Source organism: Talpa occidentalis, unplaced genomic scaffold (genome assembly GCF_014898055.3).
Source record: "Talpa occidentalis isolate TD23 unplaced genomic scaffold, MPIMG_talOcc4v2.1 talOcc4.9, whole genome shotgun sequence".
NCBI lineage: Eukaryota > Metazoa > Chordata > Mammalia > Eulipotyphla > Talpidae > Talpa > Talpa occidentalis.
The window spans coordinates 85,939,573-85,962,535 of NW_023605305.1; the positions used below are offsets into that span (position 1 = coordinate 85,939,573).

At 42.1% G+C, this 22,963-nt stretch overlaps 1 protein-coding gene across 3 annotated transcripts in view; it reads right to left on the minus strand.

The window, feature by feature from the left end:
* Positions 1-22,963, minus strand: part of ATP10B (ATPase phospholipid transporting 10B (putative)) — a 342,867-nt gene that overhangs the window by 303,603 nt on the left and 16,301 nt on the right. Inside the window, exons 1-2 of one of the 3 annotated variants that reach the window (XM_054690973.1) lie at positions 13,669-13,811; positions 13,295-13,397 (exon numbers count right to left, since the gene is read on the minus strand). The exons of 1 other annotated variant lie outside the window; for it this stretch is intronic. In XM_054690973.1, coding sequence (XP_054546948.1) covers positions 13,295-13,321 — 27 coding nt within the window. In that variant the 5' untranslated portion in view covers positions 13,322-13,397; positions 13,669-13,811. Of the gene's footprint in view, positions 1-3,845; positions 3,946-13,294; positions 13,398-13,668; positions 13,812-22,963 lie in introns of those variants that run through there. One more of the 3 variants, XM_037499109.2, reaches the window with a different exon arrangement.

The window sequence follows — 22,963 nt, forward strand, 5'->3', positions numbered from 1 at the left end:
TCAGTCCTGACTAAATCTAGGTTGCAGGCTGAGTGAATTGAATGACACTAGAAAGTTCCATCACTCCATTGTCTATTCCCACTGGTCTGCTCAACAATCTAGTATTGGACATAAAACCCTCTTCATGAAGACAAACTGTGTCCAGCAACCTCCTATGACAGTCAGGTACCAGGCGTTCTTGAATTACTTTACTGAGAAAGCAGTTTTTACCATGAAAGTATGAAAAGAGAATTCCCTTCATCAATGGAAAGCAGCACTGGTACTGTATAACTGGATGTTTGGAACATATGTCTACAAGTTGGAGAGTGGACAGTACGGACGGGGTCATGGGTGGGAAAGTTGAACAGTAGAGTCATTATGAGAGGCCTTGATTAAAACTTGTCTCCCTTTAGCAAATTGACAGTATTAATAGAAAAAAATGAATCTTGGAAAATTCCTCTTCATTCATCTAACACTTCATGTTGCATGTGACTTGGTGGGTAAAGTGGTCAAAGAAAAAGGCCCATTGCTTGGTCTTTACCTTTGTTAAGTCATAATAGAGATGAGAGAACAACGAAATCATAGGATGCCAAATAAGGCAGAGTTCAAGGCAGCGTATAACAGAAGGCAGGTGGAAGAGGGGAGAAAGATAAAGCCCAACAGTATCAACTCTGTTTTAGAGGTTTCTCTGGGTTACCTTTCTGACTATACCTTCAGGTTTGGAGAGGATACCCTTCCTTTAGAAAAAATATAGACTGATATTAACTGCCCTCAAACTATTTTCTGGATTGAGGACCAACAGGTGTTTCTACATCAGTCATTCTTGAATGTGAAACCATGCTCCCCTCCCCTTCTCTGTTTTGCCCTGTCACTGACAACACATATCATGTCCACAGTAAGGACGGTCCATCTCGCTGCTTTACAAGTCACTGTTCTCTCCTAAGGTTTTAACCTATGCATAAGCAGGAAGCCAGTGCTTTTCCGTATCATCCAAAAATGCAGACCCTGAAAATAAACAGTTCTAGTGCAACCCAGATTGAGATGCCAGATTCCACAATTCAGGTTTGTAACTATTTCACTATACTATCTTCTAAAGGAGTCCCAGATGGAAACATCTGGTCCCAGAAGTCCTCAGTTGGATTTTTATGAATGACAAAATCTTTTGAAAAATAAAATCTTCCTCTCACATCAACCCATTGTTTTAGCTTTATTTTGCAATTTGAATCTTTATCACAGCATGCAGATTTCAAGGGTGTGTTGAATGGACAGGTAGAATTATCTTAACTTTCTGCCATGTATTAGGACAAGAACTCTTCATCCAGATTAAAGACGCTCTAGAAAAGTCTGTCTCTGAGAAAGTGGTTGTTTATCCTGAGTTCTGAGAAAGTGAGGCAGGGTACAAACATTGTCTCTGCCACAGGTGAAATCCTTAGTTATTCTTGTTTTCTCTCAGGTTATCTTTTGTCTTCTCATCTCACTCTTCATTTTGGACATTTTATTTTGCCCACATATATCTAAAGAATTGACACTGGTTTTGTGGGCATTGAACCCAGAAGTTCTGGAGTTTGGTTTTCCATCTCATAGGTGATTCCAGCACCTATGAGATCCTAGCACCTATGAGATCTCATTGGTCGCTGTTATATTCATTAATGGAAAAATGTAATTCAATTTAAGGAGAGAGATATTTAATTCTGCTGACTCGAGGACAATAGGTGAAAAGGAATGGCCTGTCAGTTGTGAGTGAAAGATGAGGCATCAAAATCTTTCTGTAAAGCCATGGAAGAACCTATTCCTTATATTGGCTTTGAGCTCTGTTTTAGTTTGAAGGCAATTCAACCTTGATGCTTGAAATATTAAAATATTAACATTTTATCCTAAATCTGCTTGCACATCACAAATCATAGTGGTAAATATTCATGGATCTGGCTCTTCTGCTTCCTAGGAAAGTATCAAAGTCAAAAAAAAAAAACAACCTTTTGGGGTCAGAGCTTGGGGTACAGCGGGAGGTATGATTGAATATCAGCAGTGTTATGCTGGTAATAAAATTGGGTTTCCATTTGTAAAGCTTGGTTGCAAAAATAACTTCAAGCACTTCTGAAGATGAATGATGCTGGGAAATGAGGTGAAGCCAAACTTTCTGGCTCCCATTCAATGCGTCCAGGCTTTACTGCTGGAGAATCAGCAGCCTCATAGATTACCTGGCATTACCATCTCGTAGTTTGTGGAATGATTTAGAAGTTACCAGTTGCGCGTGCACATACACACACACACATATTTTGTTATCTGACGCTGTGAGATGCATTTCCCATGGGATATGCCCAATATCCAAGATGGGGAGACTAATGTTCTGTGATTTTAAATAACTTGCCCACGTTTACTAAGCTGATGATTCAAAAAACAAAAACCACAACAGGATCAGGATCCCAAATCTGCTAAGTTTTGTCCAGGGTTGGGACATCCTGCCATACAAGTTCCAGATGAAGATACTGCTTCCTCTGGCTGGCTTGTCTGTTGACCTAAGTACAGATTAGGTAAACATTTCTGAGCTCCCCACATAATCTATACTAGTCTCATGCTTACCAGTCTCATGCTCACTAGTCTCATGCTCAATTAGTACCTTAATTTTATTTTCTGCTGGACAAAGAGTTTCATGCAGTGGCTTGTTTACCCTGGTAACACCCCCCTTTCCACAGTGCCTGAATGTAGTCAACAATCTGGAAGTCCCAGCACCAAAATCCCATTTTACCAAAATAAAGAGGACATTCAAGTCCTGCCCCTTAGGGTTGCAGGCTCAAATCTGGACACGGTGGATGTTTTCAAAGAAGAGCAAGTTACTTGTGCTGCCCTTTCGAGAATCCCATGGCAGACGCCCAAGGGAGGACTGAAAACTTCTAACTTAGATCATGTTTCTGCTGTGTGGGGATCCATCCTGGTGGGAAGGCACTTCTGCCCATGGCCAATTCAAACTGGTAGAGGAATGAGAGATCCCGAAAGCTCTCTGAACACATGGAATCTTTCCTATTGCCCCCTCCCCACAACCCTACAGAAGAAGGAGGTGTAAATTCGACTGTTGAGAGAAGCTGCATCTGTTTCCCAAACCAACCCTCCTCTGCCAGGCAGAGAATTATGTTGAAGGGGCTGGCAGAGGTGCCAGAGGATGTCTCCTCATCCCAGGTGGAAAGGAGCGAATGTGAGGTGAAGAGCTTCCATATGATCCAGCAATTCCACTCCTAGGTATTTACCCAAAGGACACAGAAACATCAATTCCAAAGAGCACCTGCACCCCTATGTTTATAGCAGCACTGTTTACAATAGCTAAGCTTTGGAAACAACCCAAATGCCCAAAAATAGATGACTGGATCAAGAAGATGTGGCACATATATACCATGGAATATTACTCAGCATTCAAAAAAGATAAACACATGCAATTTGCAGCAACATGGATGGCGCTGGAAGGGATCATGCTCGGCGAAATAAGCCAAAAAGAAAAAGAAAAATACCGGATGGTCTCACTCATAGCAGGAATCTAGAAAACTTAAATAAGGGACCAGGAAAATGAATATAAGAAAGTGAAAATCAAAATCAACAAAAAACTATGAACCAGAGACACTTTTTGGGGGGTGGGGGGCGGGAGGGGAAGGATTGGGGTCAGAATGGGGCGTTTGCAATTGTATGGGGGAATATAAAAATAAAATTTATTATTTAAAAAAAATACAAAAAAAAAATAAAATTAAGTTTAACCTCAAAAAAAAAAAAAAAAAAAAAAAAAAAAGAGAAAAGGGCCACTGAAACCCATAACCTGTGTGATTCAAAACTGGATGTAAGACTTAGGGCCTCACCCCCCTTTGGAAATTTGTAAATTCTACCTTGTTTCTATGAGCTTCTCCAATGCGGCCAGCACAGCCAGAGCTGGCTGGGCTCCCAGGCGCCACGCAGAGTCCATCTGTTCGGTCACTCTGTCTGTTGTGTGCTAGCAGAACAGAATGAATTGTGTGCATGGGACGCGATCCAGTTAAATTTAAATTTCCTAAAGATACTGAAACTGCAATTGTGAGTTCTGAATTCAATGAGTCCTCAGTGCTAAGAGATCCCCACTTTCGGTGCCCCCCAATATTTTCAGTCCATGTACTATGATGATGTAGGGGTGATACTCTGTTGTGTGGGTGATAAACCTAGCTTAGCAAATCCCTGGCTAACAGTATTTAATGACTGCTTCTTTAATAATAACAAGACTAGATGTTCTTAGTGCACCTATGCATCAGGGATATGCTAAGTGCTTACCTCTTCCCTCCCCGTCCCTCCCTCTCTCTCTCCCAACTGCTTTCCCACTCACTCACCCTCCTCTCCCCCCTTCCCTTCCCTCCCACACATTTTCTTTTCTTTTCTTTTTAAGATTTATTTATTTATTTATTTATTTATTTATTTATTTATTTATTTATTTATACAAGCACTGGGTACAGTCAGAAGCGCGGGAGGGGTGAGAGAATTCACAGAAGCCAGAGCGGGGAACAGAACAGGCAGACTGATGAAATACACTGCTGAGGGGAGCAGCGGGCGGCAGGAGAGGTCTGTTGCGCCATGTGGGACCCTAGCCTGTGGCAGGGGATCAAACCGGTGCTGCAGAGGCTGCAGGCAGCTTCACAGCCCAGCCCTCAACTGCTGCGCCACCACGGGAGGCCCCCATTTTCTTCTCTTTCCACAAATATTCACTGAGTTCCCTCTACATATCAGGCATTCTTCTGAGAACTATAGTATTGAACAAACGACATTATACCCCTTAAATTTTAGTTGAAGGGATATTAATAACCAAGTAAACAGATAGTACAATATCAGATGGTGATACATACTACAACAGATAAGTAACAGAGAGGAATATGATCTTGACCCAAAGATGAAGGGCTACTTCCTTTGGAACACACAGGAAAACTTCTCTCTGGGAGAGACATTTAACTGACTTTTTTTTCAATGAGTGAAAAGTTTTTTGCCATGCAGCAGCCTGTGGGGGAGTCATGAGCATTCCCAGGTTAACATCCCAAATGAAGCAGACTTGTTTGTGGAGTGCAAGGAAGCCAGGATCTCTGGAGAGAGCTGTGCAATGGGGGAGATGCGTGCAGACAAGAGGTGGAGAGGAAAGCAGGTGGCAGACCATGCAGAGATGTTGCTAATCTTGGGCAACAAGGCTTCAGTGCATTATCTTTTTAACACAATGACCTTATGATGTGGCTGCAATTTGCATCCCCATCTGTAGAGAAGTGATTTAGAGAGAAGAGGTAGATGGTCAGCAGGCAAGTGGCAGAGTCCAGATTTGAATTCATGCAGCCTGGCTTCAGAAATTGTTTTACTAATCCCAACAAAAGAGTAGCATTATGGACAGCACTTCAGAATCAACCCCTTTCACAGCCAACCACTCCTCAGTCCATGTGTCCAGTCTGAACCCACAACGTCGGCTACCAGAATGGATGTGGGATTCAATATTAAGCAGACCCTGCTTGAAACCGCAGCCCCATCTTCACTAGCTAGGTGATCTAATTCCTTAGTTTCCTCATCTGTAAAGTGAAGCTAATGATAGTATAGAGGTCTTCAAATAATGTAGCTCAGTTCAAATTCACTTCTTTACAACTCCAAGCAAAGAAAAAACAATCCTGCTTTTGAGGCAAACAACATGATATTCCAGGGCCTGGCTTTATTTTGTTTTGCTAAAGACTCAGTTTCCAAGAACCTAATGATGGTGCTATGTGAGGACTTACTGCACTTTCTCCCACTTCATAGAGTGTTTGAGAATGAAGTGATATCAAACCTGCCTACGTGTTAAGCATTCAGTGAATTCTTAACTACAAACTGAACAAAATCTACTCTCCACCGCATGTACTCAATAATGACCGCCTCCCATCAGCCTTTATCTCTCTTTCCTCACTGTAACCTGGGTTGCAGACCACTCCTACTGCCATCCATACTTCCTGAGTCACACTTTAGAGATGGGGCTTAGGGAGCTGCATTTTAACATACCAGTTGGTTCTGATGCAAACCAGAGTCAAGACCACTGAAACAGACCATCCACCAAGATACAAGAGGATCTCAGTAGATCTTGGTGTCAACCTTGGAAATAGCAACTATGTTTGCAAAGCCACACAGTGTTAGGGAAAAATGGAATTTGGGGTCTTTTTGATGCTGTCTGGTTGGCAGGATAGCCAGAGTTTTGGTAGCAGATGAACCCTGCCCAAACTCTTGCCCATATTCTAAGTTCTCTTGCTCTCAAGGTATTTCTGCATGAATTACACATGAGAAATAGCTGACTGGTATTTAAAGCACAATGTGTAGTGACTCTCAGTGCATAAGTGTGGTAAAGGCTAGTTCAATTCACCTGTTCAAGTCCTAATGTCTAATTCGAATGTTGACATCTCAATTTGAATGAACAATAGGCATTTCAAATGTAATATGTACAAACCAAACTCATTATCTTCCCTTAAATCTGCTCTGGCTAAGACACTCTATGGGTGGTGGGGGGCGGGGAGGGGAGGGATTGGGGTCAAAATAAGGGGATTGCAATTGCATGGGGAATATAAAAATAAAATTTATTTAAAAAAAATAAAATTTGGTAAAGTTAAAAAAAATAAAATAAAATAAATCTGCTCTGGCTAAAGTAAACTTTCCCATTTAGGGACAAAGTGTCTTTATCCTAGCAATTGCTCAAACTAATATATATGGAGGGATCAGTCTCTCTGCTATTTTTCTCATGACCTTTATCAGTCAATCATATTGGCTTTATCTTCAAAACATATCCAAGGCATGACTTCTCAAAAACTCTGCTGCCACATCCTGACCTTTTGCCTGAGGCATTACAAAGCCACCTAACTGGTTTTCTTGTTTCTGCCTTGCACGTCTAAAGGTCTATTCTCAACAGAGCAACCAGAGAAGCTTTTAGAAATGTGAATCAAATTAAGGTACCTGTGGTAGTACGTGTAATGGGTTCCCAAAATACATTTACCTTCATTTTCCAGAACCTGTGAATATTATCTTATATGGTCAAAGAATATTACAGGTATGATTAAGTTAAGGAGAAGAGGAGGTTAACCTGGATTATCCAGGTGGTCTGCCATAACTACAATGGTCTTTATAAGAAGATATTGACACAGAGCAGAGGAGAAAGTGAGGTGATGATCGAACCAGAGATGGAGTAACATGCTTTCAAGGCAGAGGAGGGGGGCACAAACAAAGGAAAACAGGTTGCACTAGACCCTGAGAAAGGTCAGGAAACAGATTCTCTATTCACAGTCTCTAGAAGGAACCATTACTTAACCCTTGACCTCAGTCTAGAGAAACTTATTTCAGGCTTCTGATTTCCAGAACAGTAAGAGAATAAATTTGTGTTGTCTACCCTGTCACAGTTATGGTCATTTGTTGTTTTTTTTTTTTTTAAGATTTATTTATTTATTTATACAAGCACTGGGTATAGTCAGAAGCGCAGGAGGGTGAAAGAATTCACCAGAGCCAGAGCAGGGAGCAGAACAGGCAGACAGACGAAGTACACTGCTGAGGGGAGCAGCGGGTGCGGCAGGAGAGGTCTGCACACCATGTGGGACCCTCGCCGGTGGCCGGGGATCTAACTGGCACTGCAGAGGCTGCAGGCAGCTTCGCAGCCCAGCACTCAATAGCTGTGCCACAGGGGAGGCCCAGTTATGGTCATTTGTAATAGCAGTGATAGGAAACTAAAACAGCTCCCATTTATTCCCTCTCATTCTGAGTAAATACAATGTCATCACAAAAACCTATAAGGCCCTACACAATCTGCTCCCCATCCAACTCTTAACCAGGACCTGCTTTCCTATCGCTCTCCCCTTTGCACACTCTGTTCCAAGCACTTGTTATCCTTGTTGCTCCTCACACCCCCTGACAGGACCCCTGCTCTTTGTCTTTGCCCCTTTGCATGTCTGGACTGCTCTTCTCCCCAAATAGTCCTATGTCCTCCTCCTTCCTTGGGTATCAGTCAACTGTCATTTTCTCAGTGAGGGTTTTCCCAACCATTCTACTGGAAAGCAGAACACATCTATTCACTCCTCAATTCAGACCCATTTTCTTGCCTATTTTTTCCCCCAAAGCACTGATCACCATTAGGTGAACTCTAGGTTTTACTCAGTTATTTACTGGAATGTAAAATCTGTTTTGTTTGTTTTGTACACTACCATCTACCATGATGTCTGCACATGATAGGTACTTAAGCTATTTTTGCTAGCGCAAGGAACTGAAATGAAGGAGACTCTAGCCTAGGGCACCTTCCAGAGTGATTCGGCATGCAGGCTGACAGCAAGGGCAGGGCTCCAAGACAACCCTGACTCAGCTAAGGGAATGCTTCTTCATGTTTAAGGAGAGGAGAGGCAGCTGACAAACCCTGCCAAGGACAAGTCCTGATTTGACTTATTAACTGAGCTGTGTATCGTGGAAAGCTTGGAGAGGAGCTGAAGATGAGTGAAGGCCTTTTAATGCAGTGGCTCTATCCATTAATATTCATGGCACAATGAATTCTTGATCTCTGACCAATTATATTAGCAATTCTCCCTCTATTCCCTGAAAAGAGGCTTGGAAAGAGAGTGGCTAAAGAAGAGAGTTAATTTCCACCCACTGCCCCTACATTGGATTATTTTTAAACTCTTCAGAATGTCTCAAGGAAATGAGTTAATAAGGAACTCATAAATTTCCCAACTTTTCTCAATGACAAATGATGATCCAGGAGCAAAGCTTAGGTTTCCAGCATACGATGTGTTCTATGCAAATGAAAAGCTCCTCAGCAGTCATCCATTAGTAATGGTATGATATACTACACCACACACATGCCGCACTGTGCAAATGCAAGGGAAATTGATACCCTTGGGGCCCAAAACATGATAGGATTCCAAGAAAAACCTGATTGGTGCAGCTACAGGAATGGTGAGCAGTCCAGCTCACCCATTAGATCAAAGGTAATTGCCTGAAGCTCTGAGGCCTCCTCTCCAAGCAATGGGAGGAAAAGCCGTTATACTGAAGGAGTAATACTGGCTAAGGCCACACAGTTCCTGGTCTTGCTCCAGTTGAGTAAGAGAAAACATTCTGAAGATTAGGTTTTACCAAACAATGACAACCTCATCTTCCAGGGACAGTCCCCTTTGCCTAACATTCTACATGAGGAATGAAGAAAGCAAGTTCAAAAGAGGCTAAAGGATCTGGTTTAACCTACACAGCTAATGTTGTGGAGTAAAAAGTCCCAAGGTCTACAGCAACTCTGGCTATCATTAAGCCACCACACATGTGACACCTTGAAAGACAGGCACTCACAGATCAGTACTTGGAGGGTGTGGAAGCTTTCACAGATGAACAAAAACCTATTTTCCTCATCCCAATCCATCAGTTCTTGCTGGGTGTGCTATGTATCAGAAAATTGGCTCACTAGCCACCAAATATGAGATGGTTATTGACAAGATGCGAAGGAAAAACTGAAAGGGAAAAAAAAATATCAGGCTTCCAGAGAAGCACGTTGCCTCTCAAGCACGTTGGCTTTGAGTCAGCTTCCTTTGGAGACCTGCTGACTATGTTACAAATATGGGTTTGACGTGTAGCAGATGAGGGTTTTTCAAAACACATGTTCAGAGAAGAGGGAGGTCACAGTTTAAGTGAAATCAACCCAGGTTCTTGGCTGGGCTTGTATGAAAGGTCCTGCAGAGGAAGAACCCCTGCAAGGTCATGTAAATGCACCTGGTAATGATCTGATGTCCATAACCAACCTCTAGATTTTCAGAGGCAGTTAGTCATGGGACCTCCTGTGATGCTGGGGTTTTGGCCTCTTCCAGCACTCTCCTGTATTTTTCTATTATTGTCCTCAGCAACTCTGCCCTGAAATTATCTTGTGGGTAATCCTGCCAGCTGGTTCCACACAATGTCGCTCTTGGTAGTTACAGAGCTTCCGGTGGTAGAATATTGTCCTGTAGTTTTGACCCCTGATGGTGAGGGTAGTATATGCCAGGTTACACTAGATAAAACAGATTGCCTCCAATTTTTTTTTGGCCTGATTTCTACTTAAAACCAGGTTCTCCACTGATGCCATGTATGTCAAAATCTTCTCCTCCTAAGCAGTAATATTAACTTGCATGTATCTGAAAGAAAATTTGGATGTCCTTAAATTTTCTTTAATGTATTTATTCTGTACATTGAAAATGCACTCAGTGAAATAGATTCTAAAATTGCACAGAAGTACAACATAAAAGATAAAAGTCTCCTCTCTCTGCTTCTCCAAAGGGATAAACTTTTTTTTTTTTAAGATTTATTTTTATACAAGAGCTGGGGTACAGGCCAGAGGCGCGGGAGGGTGAGAGGATTCACCAGAGACAGAGCAGGGAGCAGAACAGGCAGACTGACTGAAATACACTGCTGAGTGGAGCAGCAGGAGAGACAGGAGAGGTCTGCCATGCCATGTAGGGTTCTCGCCGGCCGTCATCGAACCCACACTGCAGAGCTGCGGACAGCCTCACAGCACGGTGTTTAACTCACTGTGCCACTGGGGAGGCCCAGGGATAAAATTTTTTACATATTTATCCAGAAATCTCTCTCTACCCTTCCCTATGTCTATCTATCCTTTTTCTGATTCCCAGAATTGGAATCATAGTCTACATATACCTCTACAATTAGCTTTTAATTTTTATTAATAATGCATCTTGAAGACAGTGTTAAGCATACGATCATATACTCAACATATCGAGTAGAGTGAATTTGGTTGAATGTAACCAAAAATTTTAACACAAACTGACTTAAGCAAAAAGGAAACCTGTTGTCTTATAAAACAAAGTCTAGCAATATGGAAGATTCTAGGCATTTTTGATTAAAGCATTTATATGGTCCCAAAGACCCAAATTCTTCTACCTTTTTATTCTGTCATATGCAACACAGATTTCATTTTATGGATGGTTTTGTGCTCAAAACCATTGAGTTTTGTGCTCAAAACCACTGCAGGATTAGCATGGCTCATGCCCAGACATGACACTCAAAGTTAGGAGGTATGATATCCCTTTCTGTGTGTGTGTTTTTTCCCCAGTAGACAATCCTTTAGTAGACATTCCCAGATGACTGTCTCTCTAGCATTTTATTAGCCAGATGGGTCAGACGTACACTTCAGATGTGCAAGAAGCATAGAATTATGAGGCCTGCCTTAGACTCATCATCTTGAATGGAACTGAGATTTGAAGTCACCATGAGCAACCACAACACTCAAGCTCTGGATCAAACTAGCAGCCCTGTCATTCTGGGTTCTCAACCTGGCCATGGACAAGGCAGCCCATATACAAAGTCAATGGGACCAAAATAGGAGGTGGGTGGACTACAGGGAACTCAGGGAACAAAACTGCTCTGCAATCATTTCAAACATTTTGTGTTGTGGCAGAGGTATGTCTTTCTTGACTATGTTGCTTGGGAAATAACTTTATTTCATATGTATGGATTTAGACATAAATGTGACTAAAATTAGTACTTTGTTTTAGGGAGATGTGTACATTGTTATGGTAATCTGGGGTTGTCAGAGGCTGCAAGAGAAGGCTTCAGGAAGGTTGTGTGGGCACAGCTGTCCCCCCAGGACAAAGCAGCTCTCCCAGACAACTGGTTCCACCTTCAAAGTATATCCCAAAAGTATACCCTGCTTATCATTTCCACTCCTACAAATTTAGTGGAAGCCCTCCTTATCTTCCACCTGAAGCACCACATCACCTGCCTGGACCATGCTGCATGATACCTGGGTTCTGGTCTGTCTGTCTGTCTGTCTGTCTCTCTTTCCTTCCTTCACTTGTTTCTCCACACAGCAGCTAGTGAGCTTTTACAAACAATATCCTTTGTCATTGCCTGGCACAAATGTCATACCCTGCACATGGAGAGTTCCCCCCCATCAAGACCTCATGTGGTGAGAGGAAGTCCCACAAAGGTTAGCTGCTGACACGGGGTCACTCACCCAACCCTGAGGCCCACCCTAACTTTTTACCTCACTAAGAATAAACTAAGAGCATAAACCTTAAAAGTTCTTATCACAAGAAAAAAAAAAGATTTTATTACTATATTTACTATATTTGGTGATGGATGTTAACTAGAGTCATTGTGATCATTTTGCTATATATATATATATATTTATATGTCAAGTCATTAAGTTGTTCAGCTGAAACGAATGTTATACATCAATTTCACTGAATAAAAAGTGAGTAAAATGTACTCTCCTCCCCCTCATGCCCAGGGCCTCTCCACCAGATGATTTACCATCTTTCTCCCTTTAACCGCCCTCTAGCCCTGAGACACTGTTCTTTCCCCTTGACCGGCCCTGCTCTCAGGACCTCACACTGACTTCTGGCTGGTCACGTGATTATCCTCCAGCTTATCAAGGTCCTACCCCCAACACCTTCCCTGAGCCCCATGGCTAAAGTAATTCTACCCCAAGTACCAGACGCTCTCTAGCTCATATTTTATTTTGATTTGTTCAGTATCTTATCGCTATCCAGTATCTTACCTATTTATTTGCTTCCTTATTAATTCTCAATCTCTGTCAACCAGGAGAAGTCCCGGAGAGTAGGGGTTTTGTTTGACTTTTATCCTCAGCCCCTAGAACAATGACTGTTTTAACTAATATTCGGGCACTTTGTTAATATTTAGCAGCAATATTGAAGTCACTTCCTTCAATCCTTCTATCCTAGCGTTTTTGTATCACATGCCACGTGTGAAGACCTGGAGGAGAAATGGCTGCATGGTGGGCCTGCTTGGTTGGAGGCCTGAAGAACTGCTTTCCACTATTTAAAATGCTGTCACGTGGAAGAGTGGCTCTGAGGCCAGGGCCCTTCTAGAGGACCTGTCGGTAGGAATGAGAGGTGCTGACAAAGACTGGCACAGCACACAAGAACAGAATCCCCCAACTGCCAGATCAATTGTGCCCTCCAGTAAAAGGAATGATTCTTCCTTGCTGAGAGTGATGCTAAGTCAATCCATATTATAAAGGTCTGAGAGAAAGAGAGAGTGTGGCAGGAAGGAAAGATGCCTCAGTGGGAGCAGAGGAGGCACCTGGGGAGAGCAGGGAGGAGATGGGGATACTGCACCAGGAGAGACAAGGATGGGAAAAGAAGGATGTAACTAGGTACCACCATGGACCTTTTACTGGGTCCCATTTAGTGCTCTCAGGTGGAGAACAGAATTCCTTTCTCATTATTTTTGGACACTGACTGTACTCCTTGAACATGAAATCTGACTGAGACTGAACCACTGGAGTCTTTGGATCATAGTGTTAAATGCAAAAAAAAAAAAAAAAAAAAAAAAAGGGAAAAACTACCTGATGATGAAGTTCAGATCTTGTCATTTGAAAATGAAGCAGAACCTCAAAGGCAATTTGCTGGAGACTGAAGCTTCAACTCTGTCGAGTGTGGCTTAATCTCCTGTCAGGAAGAAAGAGCTCTGGGGCCTTTATGTTTGACCACAGCTGGCCTCTCGGAAGAGAGTTAGCCTGGCCTGTTTGGGTTTGGAAATGGGGACAGTAAGGGGGCATTTAATGCTTTTGTTTTCTCCTGTGGAATTTCCCACCACAATCACTTTCAGGGTGAATAAAATGGAGATGTTGTGGGGGGCAGCCTGTGGGGAATGGGTGGGCATCAGGGTTGGGTGAGTGACCTTGTGTCAGCAGCTAACCTTTGTGGGGCTTCCTCTCACCTCATGAGGTCTTGATGGGTAGAGTGCTCAATGTGCAGAGAAAAGATGATCTGGTTTAGAGCTGTGCTGACCTCAGAAAAAGCCAGAACCCTGGCATGAACTGTACTGGCAAACAGTGATGACCAGGCAGGGTGGAGCTGGGTTGCCAGTGAGCCTGTGTGACCTCGTGAGAGTCCCTGCCCTCTTGCTGCCTTCTGTTTATTTGTGTGCCAAGGGGGTTGAGAGAGGACACTCAGAAAACTCTTCTCTGATAATTTTCTGTTTAGCAAAGTTGCAGGCCTGTGTGTTTTTTGCTGTTGCATAATCCTCAGAAAGTTAAGGTTTAGAATGAAACTGGAAAATATAAGGGGGAAGATGGCACTACGAGGGAAATAAACTTCTAGAATTGAAATCACTCTTCTGTTGCTTTAAAGTATGTAAAGACTGACCTAACTTCTTGTCATTCAAATGTTTGCTGTGAGTGCGACATTTTAACTTAATAAAAACAATTATAGTAATCATACTTTAATTGATTAAAAAAAGAAAGAAAAAGAGTGAGGTCAGAAAGGCACCACCTGGAGTATGGAAAAGCATAAATCTAGGCAGACCAAGTACCTTCACAAGTGTAAGGGAAGAAAAAGTATTGCTAGAAAATTCTGAACAGACTCTTCTGCCACAAGTATTTCTGAAATGTGCAGAACTATTGATGAGAACTCTCTTTTCCTTCTTTCTTACTCTTCATTGCTGATCTGAAATCTGATATTCCTTTTGATATAATTTTACTGATACAAAAAACTTTCCATGACATGACCTGCTCCTGTCCCACCCCCCTTACTTTATCTCTCTGTAATCCGCCCCCTCACCCCGATCTTTCATTATTGTGACAACTTTAAATGCTCCCTCACAGCGAGCACCATACGGATTAAGTTTGCCTGGGCTGTCATGACAGAATACACAGACAGAACTTCTCAGCATTCTGTAGCCTGGAAGCCCCAGGTCAAGGTGATGTCAGGCTTGGCTCCTCCTACGTCCTCTCGCCTTGGCTTGCAAGCAACCATCTCCTCACTGTGTCCTCACGTGGTCTATTCTCTGTGCTTATAGACCCCTGGCGTTTCTTCCTCTCCTTACCAGAACATCGGTCCTATTGGAGTTGCCCCCACCTAAGGGCCTAAGTTTAACCTAACATTCTTTAAAGACTCCATTTCCAAACACAGTCATATTAGGATGTCATGGGGGTTAGGGCTTCAACATATGAATTTGGGGGAACATATTTCGGCCCATAACACCATCTCACAGTCTTTGTTCAAATTTTTGCAACTCAAATTAGTGGCCTCAGGTAAGTCACTTAGTCTTTATTATCCTGAGGTCCTTATCCTCTTCCATTTTTTAAAATACAAAGTATTCTTTAATTCTATCTTGAAATGTCCATCCTTCACTCCCTCCCGCTATACCTGCTTATTCCTTTATTTGAATAAGAAACGTGTACATGGTGCAATAATAAAAGTACAATACTGCTATGATATAAATGATAAAACTCTTTCACACCCAAACTCCTCATCCTTCTGGAAGCAAATGGTTAATATCAATTTTGGGATTTCTCCCACCACCCCACATCCTGCCAACTGCTCCACCCTGACTAAAGAAAGGAGTGAATATAACTGAGACTTGGAGTCTGCTACACTGCCTTATACATATGGGGTCCCTCCCAATCCCTGAGGGAGGGGGTGCTCCCTTCCTGCGAGGGGACACACACAGCTGGGCTTCATGTGTCACAAAGACGTGGACTTGAATCCAAGCACCAGAACTCACCAGTTGGGTACTTTGGACAAATTGTTTCATCACTTTGGGCCTGTTTACTGGTCTAAAGAGAGATAAGACTTTTATCTTCTTCAGGGAGCTGCAGGATGACTTGAGAGCCTTAGGATCTGTGCAACTGCCATGGTGGGGCTTCAGCAGGGGGCAGAGACTGCTTTGCTGTCAGCCTGCCCTATGGCTCCTTGACGGGCAGGGCCTGTGTATGCGACTCTACCTTTGCAGACCACATTGATTCTAACTTAGCGCCTACACTGGCGCTAATAAACATTCCATTAAATGTAAAACTAGATCCGTCTGGCATGCAAACGGCAAATGACTATGTTTGGGGGTGGGAAGACGTGGGTGAGTAACCCAGTTCTGTCACCTAATTGAGGTGTGGCCTCAGGCAAGTCATTTAAGCCTCTCTTATCCCCAGGTCCCTGTGTATAGTTGTGGGTTGGGAGAATAGAGAAGTCCCAGACCAGGTCATCGCAGGTGGCAGAGCTGGGAGCTGGTAGGAGGCAGTGGGATGGTATCTCTTACCAGTTCATTCTCTCACCATTCACATACAGTTCTCCCTGAGAGGGTACACAGTGCCCCCTTTCTTCCCCTCCTCCTCAGGTTGAGAGGGGTGGAGGGAAGATGAGTAGCTAAGGTTAGGTGAGTGATGGGAAAGTAATTCTTTTCCTAAGTTCTAACAAGTTGAAACTGTATGGCTATAATTTTCTGTTCTACTGTCAAGTTGACTTGAGTGAGTCCTCTGTCTCATAATCAGAGAAAACCTCACGTGGTAACGTAGCTGAGGAAAAAGTCCGCCTGGCGAGGTTCCTGTCCATCTCCTCTGAGATACCATCTGCCATGGAGCTACAGGACCTCAGTCACTGGTGCCATTCACTATCTCAGTGCAACTTCAAACTGAGGCATCCAGTGTTCTGGCATCACATATGATATTCCAGAAACTTCATCTGACTGTCCCAAGGAGCAAAGTATCCTGAAGACTCTCTCACCTCATCCTGTTTCCCCATCTAGCTGGGTAGATCTTAATATTAAAAAAGGAGAGAGAGGTCTTGAAATAGAAATCAGGGGAAGTGAGCAGGCAGGCATGTGGCGGGGTGAGGGTGCCTGGCAATGATTTAGAAGGAGCAGAGTTTGCCTAGGTTAGTGTTTCTCAAACATTAGTCCCTGGACTCCTTCACACATAAAAATTATTGAGGGTCCTAAAATTTTTTGCTTTTGTGGATTATATCTATCTACATTATCACATTAAAATTAGAAAAAAGAAGTTAAATTTTTATAAATTTATTTAAAAAGAGCAACATAAGCTATTAACCCCGGAACTGCCATGTCAATATACATCATGTCTCTGGAAAACTCCAATTTACACTCAAGAAAGAATGAAAGCATAAAAGGCAATTCATGTCTTAATATAAAAATTATTTTAACATGGTGGACCACCAGCGAGTGTCTTGGGGATAGACGAGAACCACTGCTCTAGGCAAGGACATTGGAAATAAGGAGCTGGGGCCTGGGGGTGGGGAGGTGTAATTAGGGAAAGAGGGACACACATCTCTCTTTTGGATATAATGATAGCACTATAAGTATTTTATTAGAATGAAATACCAGGCTAGTTCATGGTTATTATTTGATGTAATCCCCATAATAACTCATGAGAGGAGATACTATTTTAAACTCATTTTATAGATTAATAAATGGGGCACAAAAAGGTTAAAAAACAAAGGCAGCCCAATTTTTATGACAAATACCAGAAAGGACAAATTAGATTTCTAATGCAAACTGCTGCTGATTGTTGTATCTAAAGTAGGCAGAGTGCAACAAAGTGACTGGAGTGGCACTCTACTGCAAACCAGCTCCAGGGTAGGGTCACTGAGCTCTGGAGGGAGACAAGGAGGAACTTGCTAGTTCCAGGAAAGAGGAGCACCTGCCAGCCACAGCTGTGAGATGTCCGCTGACCACTTGGATGAGATCATCGTTGGGAATTACTCACAGAGACTGCTAATCCTGGGATACAGGCCTTCCCTGGGGCAGCCTTAAACCAGGACTGCTAGCAGGTACGACAGATAAAGTATATATAGTATATACAACCTCAAGGCAAGATATCTCTGAAAGTTCATCTGATTCCAGACCTGCTAATCAGAGCCTCCTCTGCCTTGTGCCTGGTCCTCTTCCTTCCTTTGCTACTCTTGGGGATCCCCAGGACACTTCTCAATGTACATCTTGTACCCACATTTCCCTCTCAAAATCTGTTTCCCAGGGGAACCAGCATTGTCTCAGACAATGGCAGACTCCTAAATCTTCTATCATTCACCCAGTTCTTTCCAATTGCTTGTAAAGGATCAGTCTGTTTGTGGTTGCTATTCTGCCTCTTTAAACTCAACACCCAAGCTGCAGTCCTGACTTCGGTTTATCCAGCCTTCCAAAGCTGTTGGTTGTCCCAAACCATGGAAGAGCCACTATATATCATGCACGTCTTCTAACTCATAGTTTCAGGTAAAAGCAATCTGGAAAATGTTATAGGGAAATTGGGGGGAAGATTTAAGCCTTCTTAGCTCTGTGGTTTTCAGCTTGACCCGATATATCTTTTTTCTTCTGGACCAACTTATTTTTGTGCAGTCTCATCTTCCCTGCTGTGCTCTGGAAGTAGGACAATTTCCAGTGTTATTTTTAATCATGGAGCACTCAGGGAGATAATGATATTGATTAAAATGTGAGCCTAAGAAAGATTCCTTGAGAGGAATTATGTGGAAGAAATGAGCTTTCCTCCAGAGCCCCACTAGGTGGCATTTTCTTAAAGCGGTACTGGTATTCAGTTACTAGAAGTATCACGCTATTCTTCTTTTTTTTATTTAAATTTTATTTTTATATTCCCCATACAATTACAACCTCCTTATTTTGACCCCAATCTCTCCTTTCCCCGCCCCCCGCCCCCCATAGAGTGTCTCTGGTTCATAGTTGTTTGTTGATTTTGACATTTTCTTTCTTATAGTTATTCTTTTTCCTGGTCCCTTATTTAGGTTTTCTAGATTACTGCTATGAGTGAGACCATCCGGTATTTTTCTTTTTCTTTCTGGCTTATTTCGCTGAGCATGATCCCTTCCAGCGTCATCCATGTTGCTGCAAATTGCATGTGTTTATCTTTTTTGAATGCTGAGTAATATTCCATGGTATATATGTACCATATCTTCTTGATCCAGTCATCTATTTTTGGGCATTTGGGCTGTTTCCAAAGCTTAGCTATTGTAAATAGTGCTGCTATAAACATAGGGGTGCAGGTGCTCTTTGGAATTAATGTTTCTGTGTCCTTTGGGTAAATACCTAGGAGTGGAATTGCTGGATCATATAAAATGGGCAGAAGAGCTAAAAAGAAACTTCTCTGAAGAGGAAACACAAATGGCCAACAGGCATATGAAAAAATGTTCAACATCACTTGTAATCAGGGAAATGCAAATCAAAACTACCATGAGATACCATCTTACACCAGTGAGAATGGCACATATTAAAAAAACTAGCAACAACAAATGTTGGCGAGGGTGTGGAGAAAAAGGAACTCTCCTGCACTGTTGGTGGGAGTGCAAACTGGTCCAACTGCTATGGAAAGCTGTGTGGAGATTTCTTGATCTACTAAACATGCTATTATTCTTAAAGGGCTAGTAGGAGGTCCTTGACCATTTAAACACCCGTATTTCCACAGATGATGGCAGTGAGGATTCTAAAACAAAAGGCTGTCATATTAGAATATCCAGATCCATGACATCCAAGTCTACCTTAGCCTGAAAAGAGAATGAAGATATGAGAGGATTTCTCACCTGGATTCTGGCACTCATTGCTCATGTGCTGTGCAAGTCACTTTGCCTCTTTGGGCTGATTTCTTCTTTGAAATGAGAAGCAAACTAGATGATCCTCTAAGTTTTTGTTGTTTTGTTTTTACTTCAAATATTTATAATTCTAATTAATTCATGAATGTGCTTTAAATTACCTGGTTTTGGGGCCTCCCTGGTGGCGCAAAATGTTAAGCACCTCACTGTGAAGCAACGCGCAGCCTCTGCAGCACGAGTTCGATCCCCAGCCGGCCAGGGAGCAACCCACATGGCACGGCAGACCTCTTCTGTCTCGCTCACTGATCCCCTCAGCAATGTATTTTGGTCAGTCTTCCTGTTCTGTTCCCCACTATGTCTCTGGCGAATCCTCTCAGCCCCCACATCTCTGGCCTGTACCCCAGCTCTTGTATGCATAAATAAATATATTTAAAAAAATAAATTACCTGGTTTTTAATACCCTCCTCACCCAATGTATCATAAAGATAAAATTTAACCATTTGGCTTGTTTAGGAAATATTTTATCTGAAACATTACGATTTCAACTAATCTTGATTGTCAAAGAAGACCCCATAGAGGCATTTCTTCCATACTGAGTTTCAGACTCTTTTATTTCAAGCCAAACAACTTCAGTGCCTGACAACCTCTTTTCTACCCTATCAAGCGGTAGTGGAATGAGTTCCTTTGAAACCTAGAGAAACTCATCGGAGAGAGCAAGAGAGGTCTTCACAGATAATTATCAGCATTAGACAGGTGAAGAGCGTCCAACTCTCTTGTCCAGTTCTGCAAAAGAAAACTCTTTAAAGTTTCCATTTTCCAGATTGCTTTTACCTGAAACTATAAAAGATCCCATTGAACAGAAGTTTATAACACTGTACACTGACATAGAGTTTTTGCTTACCTTTCTATCTCTAAGGTTTAATAAAACAAGAGGGAGAACACAAGCCAAGTCTCAGAGTCTCAACTTGTCTGGGCTATGCATTTGGGGTGAGGGGAAGGAAGTTTTAACTCATTCAGTCTTTCTACTCTACTGCAGACACAGATTGAGGCTGCATGGATATAAGTAGTCTGAAATCTGCTTCTCGCTCACCCCCACTGTCATCCTCACCCCAAATTCAGAGAACCTAGAGCTCTTGAAGTCAGAAGAGATTTTGCTGTTTGTCTGGCTCCATGTCCAAGGGTATCCCTTGAATTAAGAGTCACTGCAGGAAAAAGAAACAGTGCTTTCATCAAAGACATTTTAGAAAGGCAGCAGTCACAGTGCACATCAGCATTTGCACTCTTTGGGAAGCTGACAGTCAGGAAACCTATTTGTATAACCCATTATTTTGCAAACCCATAGAATGTTTTGAGGGTGGGGTGTGGATCTCATTTAACCATTTTATTTTAGAGATCATGAAGAAACAGAGGTTAGTCAAGAATTGAGCCATAGTAAAAATGGGAGGCAGAACTGGACTCGGAAGCTCATATCTCCTGGTTTTGAGCCCTATACTTTTTTCCCCCAGATCAGATATTCTCATTGCAGACCCAAATCTAGACCAGCCTCTACAGTTTTTCAAAGTGCAATATGAATTACACACATTTTAAAACAAAAATGAATCTGATAGTTTTGCTCAGTGTTATCTTCATGGGAAAAGTAAGACTCAGAGAAGTTAAGTGACCTTCTCAAGGTCATACAACTAAATGTGAACAGAACTAGAGAGGAGAGGTGAATTTGCTAACAGTCTGTCCAAGGATGATACCCATAATCACATCGACTGTCCATTTATAACCCATGCCTTTGAATTAACGAACAAGATTACATCTCTGTCATTCCATACTTAAGTCATTATTGGCCATTCACAAATTCAGTAGACTAGGCTTGTTTCTTTTGCCTTAGTACAGAAATGTGACAATAGGACAGGTAAGCTTTGATGACACTGTTTCTATAAGGAAGAGTCAATAAAAATCAGGATCAGAATGAAAAATGTCAAATACGAAACACTGAATATAAACTCAATTTCTTTAAAGTTTGGACTAGGCTAGTTGAGTGCAATATCATACATCTAACAGATTTTTTTCAGTGTTAATGTCTGTTTACTGAAGTTTTTTTTTTTAATGGAGATGTAATGGACATGTATGAAATATAAAACTAAAGATAGATCATATTATTATTTATACAATGCCAGGCACTCTGTTAACATTGATAATAAACTTAGTAAGTGGGTATGTCAATTTTATGGATGATCAAACTAAGCTCAGAGAAGTTAAGAGACTGGCAAAATGTCACATAACAGAATATGGTACAACAAGGATTTGAATGCATGAAGGTAGTTCTTAGAACTAATGTCCTTAAGCACTTCACAGTGTTAAGGAAATGCCACATTGAAAACTGAATCTGAAAATTCAATACTAGAAATGTCTTTCTTCCTTGAATACCTAATGTTTTCTGTGGCAGGAAGTGGTGAAGTCCATGTGTCCACCCACCTGAATCACTGAGCTCACTGGTGACCACTTCTGAGATAAGGCTTTGAGCTGTACATTCAGTGGGCACCTAAGAACCCACACAAACATTTCTCCATGATTTATATGCATAAAAATCACATGATTTGGAGAAGAAAATGGGCAGAAGGCAAGTATAGCAAAGCAAAAATCTGCCTCCTCAAAATATGTCTTTTTGGTAAAAGGCTGATTTTGTGGGAAGAGGGTCTAAAGACTAGGGGGAGGTCGATTTTGAAAAAGATATTTGCATGTAAACTTTGCAAGGGCATGTGTGCCAGGAAGCTCTAGTCACCTCATCTCTTTTCAATGGAGAAGACAGAACTTAATCTGCAAACCTTCATCTGTTGTACCTTCCCCAGTCAATTCCCTACTGACCTTCTCTTTCTCCTCCACAAAGTTCTTTCTTAGCTATCCTGTTTAAGATGTTCTCTGAAACCACTTGGACTAGGTTACTCAATTATGTGGGGTTTCCCCCTTGTGTACAGGAGGTATGTATGTTATTATCAACTTCTCTTTGGGATTTTTCTCCTATCAATCTGTCTGATGCTGGTTTGATTTTTTTTACCAGCCTAGAAGAACCCAGAAGGGTATGGGAAGATTTCCTTTGCACACCAATATAAACTTCCAAGCTCTGGGAAGAAAGAGTTTGCCAAAAAAATTATGATGGGCATAAGATGACCTTAAGTATCAGCTGCGTAAGAAAAGGGGTCTGAAGGAAGTTGGCATTTTTCCAAAATGTGCTTATTTGCAAGATTTCTGCCCACTTGAATGTACTCTGTAATAACCTTTGTTTGCTTTCCCCTATAATCAAGGTGACGGTAATTTTCTCCTTGCCTTTTGGAGAACAGAACCAGTCATTTGAATGACTGGCTCCAAGGCTCTGGAAAGGCTCAAGTGTCACTGAGATTTCTGATTTCTGAGTGGGACTTGCTTCCTTCCCACTGATACTTCTGTCTCTACTGCCTAAAGCTCACTTTCCTCTTTCCAGGGAAAGGAAGTTGCTGCCACCTGAGTTAAATCAGCTTTCTGAAGATTTGAAGGGTTAAGGAGAGAGGTTACTGCAGTTTTCTGCCTCCTCTCCTCTCCTCTCCTCCCCCTTGCCATTTCCTCACACTTTTCTTTTTCCCTCCTAGGAACAAACTCCCCTTCCTGCCACTAGCAGGTGGCTCTTGCACTTCTCTGAAGGTTTGGTGTCATTGACATGCATT